The 11,660-nt window shown below is 41.3% G+C and overlaps 2 protein-coding genes across 3 annotated transcripts; both read left to right on the top strand.

Moving 5' to 3' along the window:
* The first annotated feature begins 508 nt into the window (after positions 1-508).
* On the top strand, positions 509-2,828 carry tmem119b (transmembrane protein 119b). The gene is made up of 2 exons (XM_071520608.1): positions 509-650; positions 1,884-2,828. Exons 1-2 carry the CDS (start codon positions 648-650, stop codon positions 2,748-2,750), a joined length of 870 nt encoding a protein of 289 aa, XP_071376709.1. The 5' UTR covers positions 509-647; the 3' UTR covers positions 2,751-2,828.
* A 6,282-nt stretch (positions 2,829-9,110) lies between these two features.
* Positions 9,111-11,323, top strand: LOC139645038 (chemerin-like receptor 1). 2 transcript variants are annotated; one of them, XM_071520616.1, is made up of 2 exons: positions 9,111-9,183; positions 9,320-11,323. In XM_071520616.1, exon 2 carries the CDS (start codon positions 9,334-9,336, stop codon positions 10,351-10,353), a length of 1,020 nt encoding a protein of 339 aa, XP_071376717.1. In that variant the 5' UTR covers positions 9,111-9,183; positions 9,320-9,333; the 3' UTR covers positions 10,354-11,323. The 2 variants fall into 2 exon arrangements, with proteins under 2 accessions (XP_071376717.1, XP_071376718.1); XM_071520617.1 differs by having other exon boundaries at positions 9,142-9,183; positions 9,298-11,322.
* The last annotated feature ends 337 nt before the right edge of the window (positions 11,324-11,660 follow it).

Below are 11,660 nucleotides of genomic sequence, written 5' to 3'. Positions count from 1 at the left end.
AGGTACAAGGTTGGGAATTCCTCCCTGCAGAAATATGTTAGATGTGAATGTGTGATGAGGAAAAGAAATATGAGAAAGTGTTAAGAAGTTACAGAAATGACCATGATGTGTCTAAGGGCCACGCACAAAGTCACACAAACACAGAGGGAGTACACACACTCACACACATTTGAGTTATTGGTCTGTGTTGGTTCTCTAGTGATAAAAAAGAAAAAAAAGTAATCAAATAGTGTTGTTTCATTCTGCTGCCTATGTATTGTCTCTGGCCTTGCACATCCAGACACAGGAGAGCAGAAGTGAGCCCCCTGCCCCCACAGCACATTATAAACTCCTACCTAACAAGAACAATCTGTGTGCAGGCCGCAGTCTGAGCCCAGCCACTCTCTGGGAAACAGAAAGGCAGAGAGGGGGAGGAGAACACAGGAGAGGGAGAAGGAGGGATTTGTCCTCATGGCTAACAACTTCTTTTTGCACCATCCAGAGAAACCTCCAGCCTGAAATCTGAAACTGTAGAAGTGGCGTGGTTCATCGGGTGGTCGCCTTTCTTGCTCGCTCTCAGTTCACTTTCTCAGGCTGTTTTGTTACTCATCCTCCATCAGACACAATTCCATAGGAGACTCTTCTTTCGCGTGTGGCCACTATAGTTAATGGTGAGTAAAATATTTTGACTTTTGCAAACAGTTTTTCTTATGGCATATTTTTTCCATTGAATGTTACACTCTCAAGCATAACACATTGATTTTGCTGGACATCATGTTGTCTCACATGACAACGCAGAAGCTGTCAGGCTGATGTGACAGCATTGTGATGCCTTCAGACCAGCATCTAGCCTCAGGAAGTGAAAACAGCTCACTCAAAAGTCGATGACAATGTTTAGTGTCAATTCTAGACCTTGAAGTGGGCAAAAACTAGGTCATGGTTCTATTTTCCATTCTCAAAAATCCCTTTCAGTGTGGGAAGTTACACTTATGTTTCTCAGTACTGTATGTAATTTTAGACTGTCAGGAGGCTCACTGAACAAAAGACAGTAGTATAATAGCAAAATAAATAAATACTAGTAGAACCAAAGACAATAGTATAACAATAAAGCAGCTCGCTGAGTAAAAAGTAAATCCTTCATGATGGGGATTCATTGCACATGTGGGCGTGTTTGTGTGTGTGTGTCTGCCTGATGTGTGTATGTTCATGTGTCTGACTGCACAGGCGTGTGTAACATTGTACGTATAGTCTCGGGTGAGTGGGTGATTAATTCTAAATAAACTCCCATCCCCCTTTCCAGATGAGCGCTGTGCAGAGTTTCATGTGGCCCAGCTTGCACACAGATGGAGCAGAAGAAAGATTAAAGTGTGTCAGCGATAGCGGTTTAGACACAGACCAAGCAAAGTGCTGATAGTGATCCTAAAGAATAACTTCTGCAAAACTAAAGCAGTGTATAACTCTATACCGATGTCTTCTGTGTTTTTAAGAAGCAGTTGTCTCTTTGTCTCTGGTGCAGTAGGTGGACATCTGCTACAGCATGATTGTTCAGTAGACCGCTTTCGTCCAAATATAATTTGGGGAAAAGGGCTGAGTCATTCATTTAAGGGAACAGTTAGAATGAAGCCAGTCTATTTAACTTTCAGCAGGGCTTGCACAAATGGGGGAGTGATGAAATTACTGTTATAATTCAGAGAACTTATATGTAGGCAAACACATTCATTGTGAGATATTTTTATACAATATTGGAGGTTTTAAGTAGTTTATAGGCAAATGTATTTACTAAATGTTGTGTCCAAATCCCAAATGGATCTAGTATAAGGTCATGCTTGCTTCTCAACATCTGTGTAAACCACCATCACACACAGCACTAACCACTCAGTAATGAAATACACTGTTATTTGCAGATCCTGTGGGACATGATGCTCCTGATGGCGCTTCATCCGATTGGTCTGTCTGTGGTATTTTGCATCAGCAGCAGCTTGGCCACACCCCTGCCCCTCCAGGTTTCACTGGAGGGAAGTGCAGATGGGGAAGAGCCGAGTAACTTGGCCCCGTCCCCGTCGACACCGGCCACCGGCGGCCTTTCCTCTGAGTACCAAACCACACCTGGCGGCCACTCCCACATGAATACAGTCTTCCTGAATCAGGTCGTGAACTTTCTGCAGAAGAACTTGCTCTTCATCCTCGTCGGAGCCACTCTCCTCCTCGTTATCTTCCTTATTATCTGTGGCGCAGTCTTCATGAGCCGCAGGCGGAAAGTCAACGCCTACTACCCTTCCTCCTTCCCCTCAAAAATGTACGTGGACCAGAGGGACAAGACTGGAGGTGCTAAGCCCTTTAATGAAGTGCCAGAGAAAGCCCCTCGCGGCCAGGAACCTGAGCCGGTGGACTCCCGTAAGCAGCTCCAGGCGGACATCATGAGGGCCGCCAAGAGCCTTCGGACGGCAAACAAATCTCCTGATGTGGGAGAGGGAAACGATCCCTGTGAAAAGATAGCAGAGGATAGCCCCAAACCAGATGCCAGTACTGTAGACAAGGAGTTGTCAAATCTCCTCGAGCAAAAGGAGGTGTGTCCGCCTCCTGACTGTGAGGCAGCTGCAGCGGCCAGCGGCCCAGAGCAACCTCTGACCCCTCCAGAGCAGGAGGGTTCGTCTGGCCTGGGTCCCTCACAGGCCCAGCAGGCCCAGCAGGACCACAGGCCCTCGTCGCAGCACATTCACAGTGACTCCACTCAACTTCAGCTGATCACAGGGGAGAAAACTGCCTTCTAACTATTCTGAGCGCTGTGATCTGCTTTATTTTGTTCCACTCTGAATCCATGAGCAGAAATCTTTCCAGTAAAAACCTTTTTAAGGCTTTGTACAAATTTCCCAAGGGTGACTCAAATATGATGCTACATTCCAATTGGATCTTGTGGTCAGATATTTTTTTTTATTTTTTTTATGAGCAACCTTTATTCAGGATGTTTTAATGCTGCGTCACTGAGGCATTGCAGAAAAAACTGTACCTGTGGAAATCTGTTAAGTATTAGACAAGCCAAGTTGCTTTACTCTGGGTATATCAAGACAAAGTGAGACTGTTTATGTATCATGGAGTGACATCCTTTGCATCTGGCACAAAGAATATTTCTTATTCTATGGTTTTTGGTCAAATACCAATGAAACAGTTTGTGAAATATTTACAGTCCAACTCCCTTAAGATTTCTGCCGAGGGACAACTGCTACAATCACCATTGTGTGATGATGTCCCAAAGACTATAATGTTGCATACTTTTGTGTAACATATCAAGCTTTGACCAAGTTTTACAGATCAATACTTTAAAGTTTCTGACAATGAATATGGACAAACTGGGCTGGGCATAAGTGGTAAATATTACACAAATAAACTGGCAGCAAACTTTTTGGCAAAATCATTCCAAAGATTAATTTTGGTTGAGATACGAGTAAGGAATGTGTTGAATTAGTGAGATCTAGTGGACAATTGCAGTAAAATTCACACATTGTTAACAGAAATATTTTCATTTACTGTGCAGGCTGTTCAAAGTAATAATATTGCACTCCAGGGAAAAAAAAGACAAAATTTGATTCAAGCTAGTTTTATTGCAGGTTGACAAGGAAGCATTTCTAAAATATTACAACAATCAAGTCAATGGACCCTTTCGTAGTTTAAAACCACTTTTGCTGCATTGCATGTCAAACGAGCAGTGCTTAGGGTGTGGACAGGATACTGAGACAGCCTTCGCCTTGATCAATACCAACACCACCACAGCATTCAAGAAATCGTATAAAGAACAAAATCTCATATGTTGAAAATAAGGCTCCACTTTGTACCCATCACCCAATCAGTGCTTACATTGTGCGTTTACGTGACAGGCTAAAGGAACAGGGCTGGGGAACCACTTACTGCTACAGAGGCCTGGTGTAACACGGTGCTATATGCGGTTGACGGAGTACATGTCATCAACACATTAAGGGTGCCTCATAATAATACAGGAAAGTGAGGTGGTGATCCAGGACTCAGAACAAGGAAGTCCGGGAACTGAATGAGAGTGAGCTGTGTTTAATTTCTGGCCTCCATCGCCTCCTGCTGGCCGTCCAGCTGCTTGAGACGATAGTCAGCCAGAGCCGCCTTGATCGCATCCTCTGCAAGCACTGAGAGGGAGAATTAGAAATGCAATCAGGTTTAATTAGTTTCACAGTTTTTGAGAAAAACAGAGTGAATAAACTCAAAATTGACTACAGGTTGCAGTGAAGCAGAGTTTTGCCACATATTGACATAGTCACTGTGACAAAGGTCTGTAGGATGTAATGTTGATTTATAGCAGGTTTTTAAAGTTTTAAAATTTGACTGATTGCTGTAGGACCACCATGAGGATTAGCTCCAAAATGTAGTGGGTGTCATTTTGCATGGAACTGGACATGTGTGAAAAATGTAGTGCATCTTCATTCATGGGAAGGAATAATAATAATAGCCATAATCATAATCATAATAATACATAGAAATACAAAAGGGTAAACCGTCCAGTCCCCAATAAATAGAAGAATAGAATAGAATAGAATAGAATAGAACACAACAGAATAGATACTGTGCCTATATATGCATATGAGAACAGGAACTTTCTGATTATCAGACATTATCATAAATATTCACTGTAAATAACTCACTAGAGCAGTGAAGTTTCACCGGGGGAAGACTGAGCTCTTTGGCAATGTCAGTGTTCTTGATCGTCAAGGCTTCGTCAACCTGAACAGAAAAGCACACAGTTCCATTAACCACATTTCATTCAGTGATATACTGTTAAACAAAAGTGAGCGGAGCAGTGAAATGATTCTCAAAACAACAGGAAATGAATGTGAGAGCAATAAACAGAGGACTATAACAGGAAGAGGAGGAAGCGTTGTCTGTGTGTGTGTGTGTGTGTGTGTGTGTGTGTGTGTGTGTGTGTGTGTGTGTGTGTGTGTGTGTGTGTGTGTGTGTGTTTACTCACAGATTTGCCCTTCACCCACTCGGTGACCAGGGAGCTGGAGGCGATGGCAGAGCCGCAGCCAAATGTCTTGAACTTGGCATCCACAATCTTCCCGTCATCGTCCACCTCAATCTGTCAGATTAAGATTTGTACTCAACAGAAATGTCTAAGGAGGTGGGGAGTGTCATCTAAATTTAGATCGCTTTACAAGCAGCAGATTATGTTCCCATGTCAAAAATCTAGAAATGACCATTCTGTTTTTGAACCAAATGATTGAAACAACTGCTCCTATTACTGAGGAAAAGCACACTGTATTTTTCCTGAAAAAACAACAGCAGAAGTGCCGTTTAACATTACTAAACAAATTCATCAACAAACTGCGTTGTCACAATACTTAGCACAATCTACTTGTTAAAAACCATGTAAAAAAAGCCAGAATCCAGGTGTAGTGACAGACGCACCTGAAGCTTCATGACATCTCCACATGCCGGAGCGCCCACCAAGCCGGTCCCCACTGTCTTGGAGTTTTTGTCCAGTGAACCAACATTTCTTGGGTTCTCATAGTGATCCACCACCTTGAGATAGTATAGGAGGGAAGTACTTTCTTAATCATTGCATTTAAGTGAATTACAGCATCTCCACTTCATGCTCCGGTTCTTGAGAATATCCTGTAATACTGAATAAATGTGGTGAAGCTGAGTGATAACGGCATTATAGGATGTTTTGTTTTGTTTTTTGCATTCTGCTGGCATCAAGAAAAGAATGAAAAAGATTGGGCCATGAGGTGTTGTACATTGCCGTTACACAACTGCATTTTCATCCTTACACAAGGGAAATTTAAATAAACGGATTATGACAGGGGTTCATTGTCCACGGTCTTCTGCATCCTCCTCCTGCCTAAATTCCTGCTGAGTCATTCTGAAAACAATACTGAAGAGCTAAGCTTACGTCAAGATGCTGGCCATCTCCTAAAATGGACGATGTTAAATGCAAAAGTGATCTTAGTCTATACAGTCTTAGCAGTTTGTGAAATGAGTATTATATTTTTCTATCTGACCTTTTTTCTTCTTCTTTTTTTTTTTTTTTAACAAAATTGACATATCCACATATTCATTCTCTTTTAATGTTACTTTATGCTATTGTGGGGTGCCATTTTGGGGGGCAATAAATGTTTTAAAAAAATAGAAAGTACGTAACAGTTTTGCCAGACAGGATGTCAAGTCTTTGATGCTGCTTATGTCAGACTGCACTCCACCCAAATATAACCTTATAAATACCAAGCTCTCAGGAGTTGATGCTGATGATTACAACATGGTCCATGATTAACATTTCTTCTCTGCCTCACTAGGCTTTCCCAAAAGCTTTTATAACATAACTTAACATGATGGGAGGGTCTTTATGACTCCCAAGCAAACCTCTGACTACATATTGCATCAGGTGGTCAGACCACAGACAGACACTCAAACCTCTAAATATGAATATTGTGTTAGATACTCGAGATTACAAGGAGGATGAAACTGTTACACAAGGATAATAAATGTATACCTAATGACGCAGGAAGCTAGACTTCTAGCATTCCCAACTGCACTACATCCAATCTAGCACTACATTGCATACCATACTGACAACCCCAAAGCTTATTAGGTTGAAAGTGGTTCAAGTATTAAAGCTGTGTCACTACCAGCTGAGGGACAGATTAGTGACGTTATTCAAATCTGTAGCTTGCCAACTAACATTAAATAAATAACGTTAACGTCTGTTTTTAAAATGCTGGCGTTTCATAAGTCACTATCTTGCTCTCTCCATCACAGTCTCTCTCTCTCTCTCTCTCTTTCTTTGTTATGATGGAGTATATTTGTTCAACCATCTATCTATCAAGCTAGCTCACTATGGTTAACCGGCTCCATCTCTAACTAGGCAAGGTAACCAACGGCGACACTGTCAGCTACTCATAACATTGTTATTAAGCTGTCAATTAGCTAATGTTATGATGACGTTAACAGACATCGTGCTAGCAAACTGACAGTAGTGTGCACTTATCTTATATAGCCTGTATGGAAACATACAACAACATGATGTCTTGTAGAGTTTACCTTCTTGTGGTAGCAGCACTGGGTGATGAACTCCGGAGCAGAGAGCCTCCTGTTCAGGAAAAGCAGAGGGCTGATGCACTTCTTCACAACTGTACCCGCCATGTTCACCAAAGTAATGACGCAGTCTGAAATTGGAGATCAGCCTCGAGCGTCTTACACTATCGCTTGTTGGGAAGGGGTGGAGCTAAACTAGAGCTGCGCATGCTCAAATTCAAGTTTATTATGTAGGCTACACAGATACATACATAAGGAATAACGCGCAATCACGTGCAATAATAAAATCGTCAATGAAAGTATTTGAAATTGAAAATAGATAAAAGGCACTGAATGGACGTATTAAATGTGCAGAAATAAACAGATTAGTGTGAGTGAATTCAATTATTGAAAGGTCTCAGTGAGATCTTTTCAGTGCCAAAAGGACACAACTGAAATCATGACCCATAAGTTTTAATTAAACACAAACTGAAAGCCGTAACAGTAAAAGTAAGGTTTTATTTGCTGCCAAAAGGGCGTAACTGCACTTTTGACACCAAGCAAAACCCCACTTTTGATACTGAACAAGCATTGTGGGTAGAGGATTATAACAGCACTTAGGTCAGCTCAAAATGCATGCTGACCTAAGTAATGCTAGCATGGCAGCATGATCACATCATTTTTAGTATCCTATTCATATCCTAATTACTGTAATATTCTAGGTCAATATTAGATGAATGTAAATATGTTAATATTCCCATGAAATACTTAGGCCTATAGATTCAAAATGTTATTTTATAATGTTGGGAGTGTGAACTGGTCAAGATGAGCTCTGATAGTAAGACTGCTAGTAGCTGAAGTTCTCCCTCAGTGTTATGAGGAGTTTTACAAGTCTTTGAATGTGTCCCAGGACACATCAACAAGTGACGTGACATCAGTAAGTGACACATACAAAAATGTATTATACTAGTAAAAGAAAAAAACGTAGTAGTTTAGAATCAAAAGTAATTTCTTATGTCTATAGAGGTTTATTAAAAAGGTTTATTAAAAGTTTTTAACAGAAAAAATGTATCAATCAATTTGATATGTTCCATGTGGCCTACAATTTTAAAGGCCATGGTAAAAGTTGCTGAGCATTACTTCAAGATAAAGATATTCATTCTGATCTTGTTTTATATTTCAGTGTTGATTGATGTGTAATTGCTAGATTTGTATTAAAATGAATGTGCTTTACAATTGTTTACTTACATACGCCCATATTCTGCATGGCTGTATTGGGACAATGTTTGTGCCACAAAGGCGTATTTCACTCTTTTGCCATTCTTAAAAAAATTAACAAATATAATTCAACTTAAACACAAAAAGTTAAAATGTTGTGCTTAGTATGTGGTAACGGCAGCTGATCCAAGTTTGATCAAAATTTGTTTCGGCTCTCCTGTAAAATCTACTATAACGCACTTACACCCCTTTGGCTCCAAGCCCTCAATATATAATATATATAATAATATGCCTGTTGATGGGCCTTGCACCATTAAAGATGTTGAAGGACAAGAAGCAAAGCAAACCACCCATCAGTGTGTCATGGCTTGTGCTGCCCATGATGCTGATGAACCCCCTCTATAAAATGGAGAGCAAGGCATTCAGTATACATTATGTCACAGACGAAATAGAAAAAGGTCAGGTGTGTGGGTAGGGTGGTGGGGGTGGGTAAAAAATCCCCTACACGAAATTTCAACAGACTAGTCCTACAGCCCTACCACAGTCTACATATCATGCTGTTGCAAGCACTGTAGGCTGTAGGGACAGAGAGCTTGTAACATGAAATACTATCTTAAAAACCTCAAAAACAATTAAGTTTAGTATTTTTTTCAATGATTTCATCCTCTAATGCGACCAGCTGGGGCTTCTCAAACTACTCTCACTCACAAGCACGCAACGTTTTAGTACTTAAAATATAATATGTTCTCAGTCAATCTAGTTGTCAATAAATGAGAGAAGGAAAGTTTCTCAGTTGTTCCATGACATATCAAATCTGATGAGTATTCTGTTGATTTCGTAAGTGTCAAGTCAGTCAGACACAGCCCAGGAAACAGAAGTGAGAAGTTGAATCAAGGCGAGGGGCATTCTGCAATGACACTTTACACTGATCACTTCCTATAACACTGACTGAAGGTGAGTCCTCTCAGCACAATTTTATAATGTAAATTAGTTTTATATGTTGTACTCAGAGATCTTTTCTAACTAGCACTGTGCTGTGTTTCATGTGTTTCTATGTTTGTAAACCAGTGAGTTGTGTTTCATACTTTAGGAGCAGTAATTATCATGGAGGGACTGGTGGACTATAATGCTGATTATGAAGATTACACTCCAGACAATGGAACCGATAACAACTCCTCCACAGATGGACTAGGGACTTTCATCAGCACCAAATCCTTCTTGGCTGACACTCTGGTGGCAATCAATGTTATTATATCTGTTATTGGCCTTGGAGGAAACGGTATGGTGATCTGGATCACCGGGTGGAAAATGAAAAGGACGGTCCACACCACCTGGTACACCAGTCTGGCCATTTCAGACTTCCTATTCTGTGCCTGCCTGCCCTTGGAAATAGTCTATGTGTTGTCCTCGCACTGGCCTTTTGGGCAGGCCTTGTGCAAGCTCACCTCCTCGGCCCTGTTCCTCAACATGTACAGCAGCGTTTTCCTGCTGGTTCTGATCAGCACCGATCGCTGTGTAATGGTCTCATTCCCTGTGTGGTCACAGAACCACCGGACGGTCCGGAAAGCGTCCGGAGTTGTGGTCCTCATGTGGGTCCTCTCTGCTGTCCTGACCCTGCCTGCACTGGTCTACAGACAGACCAAGGTCCATGGGTCGGTCACACAGTGCTACACCGATTACATGTCGCTTTCTAGACACAAGGCAGTGGCGCTGAGTCGATTCATCTGCGGGTTCGTGATCCCTTTTCTGATCATTGTCTTCTGCTGCTCGGTGCTTTGTGTGAAGCTGAGAAGTTTGACCATCAAGTCCACGAAGCCTTACAAGGTGATGGCTGCGCTCATCTTGACCTTTTTCATCTGCTGGGTTCCCTACCACACCTTTGTTCTGTTGGAGTTTGACCTCAGCAAATACAGCCTGGACGTGATTCAGACAGGCCTGAAGGTGGGCAGCACTCTGGCCGCAGCAAACAGCTTCATAAACCCTGTTCTCTACGTGTTTATTGGTAATGACTTTCAACAAACCCTGAAGCGGTCTTTCATGTCGAGGATAGAGAATGCAATGGCAGACGATTGGCGCACAGGTGGCCTTAACCACTCAAGGTCCAAGTCAATGGAAATCTGCTGATTAAAGATGTAGCCTTTGTTATCAATGACCAGATGCATTTTATAGTTTCAAATAGATGCAACATGCCATGATTGTATATGTTAAGACATTTGAAATATGAATCTAGTGTGATACTATGTAAATGAATAGCACCTTTGATTATAAATGTATTAAATTATAAAATAACATGTGTGATTAATACATCTGTTTTACATTTGAATAAATCTGGCCCCTTATTTTCCATGATAATTATCAATTCCAGACAGTTGAGATTATATTGTGAGCTCATAATGGGTGAGCCTTTAATAACAATGTACTTTGCCATAAAACCTCATTGTTTTTACACCATGACATAAACAGCAATGTATGTTTTAGTATAATGTCACATTCTAAAATCGATAGTAGTGGCAAATCAAAAACTGATTGCAAAGTGTGTCTGGATGCTGTGATCATAGTTCATCGCCCAGCTGGCCTCCGCTCAGACAGACAGTTGTGGTTCTTTGCAGAGCATGGCGCCCTGTCTTAATGAGATTATCAAAGGGAAACGGTAACAGTGCCGTCTCTGCTGTCCAGGTTGTTTTCCCTCTGTGGCAAGTTAGGAAGAGCCATTAGCTTTCTGGGCCTGAAGCCAGGCCAGACCGGGCAGCTGCTATCTGAACAGGAATCAAGGACTGTCACGAGACACTTGGGTCAGGGAATGGAGGAAAGATAAAATGTGGCATATTTTTTCTTTTGATGGCTTTCTGTCAACAGTGTGTCAGTGTGTACTGAAGCACGGTATGCCAATGTGTTTTGTTTATTGTATGAACAATTGTATGAGATTCTGTTATTTTTTAGTTATAAGGCAAAAAAATAAACAAATAAAAGTAAGGGTCAGTCAGTGGTTAAGGTCCGTTTTTCTGTGCTGCAACTTTTCAGGAACTGAAAGTTGATGAATTTCTAAGGTAGGTTGAGTCACAGGACTCGCAATACTACATAATAGAGAGCTGATACGTAAAGGAATAACAACAAAACAAAACAAAAAACAAAACAGTTAAGCCTACAACCTGTGGTGGTGAAATACCCAAAAGGCCCAGTTTTCTAGAGGATGCAGCAAATCCTAGAGTGGACGCATAATAAGTAATGTGTCTCTAATGTATGAACTCTGTTTGAAAACACTGCAACCATTTCTACCATGAGAAAACAGGGTGTACTTCCATCAACAGTTTTGCAACAGGAAAGAAGGCCACAGACATCCAGATAGTACGCCTTCCTTGTTTGGTAGACAATGTTAATCTTGACACTAAGCTGCAAGAAACAGCACCTGTTAATCAACACTATCTAAACTA

The sequence above is a fragment of the Centroberyx affinis genome, unplaced genomic scaffold, assembly GCF_046629955.1.
Source record: "Centroberyx affinis isolate AG114_WGS23_722 - 3 ecotype Tasmania unplaced genomic scaffold, CSIRO-AGI_Caff_v1 ptg000813l_1, whole genome shotgun sequence".
NCBI lineage: Eukaryota > Metazoa > Chordata > Actinopteri > Beryciformes > Berycidae > Centroberyx > Centroberyx affinis.
Note: the sequence above shows the minus strand (reverse complement) of the source record. Positions and strands in the feature narration are given on the sequence as shown.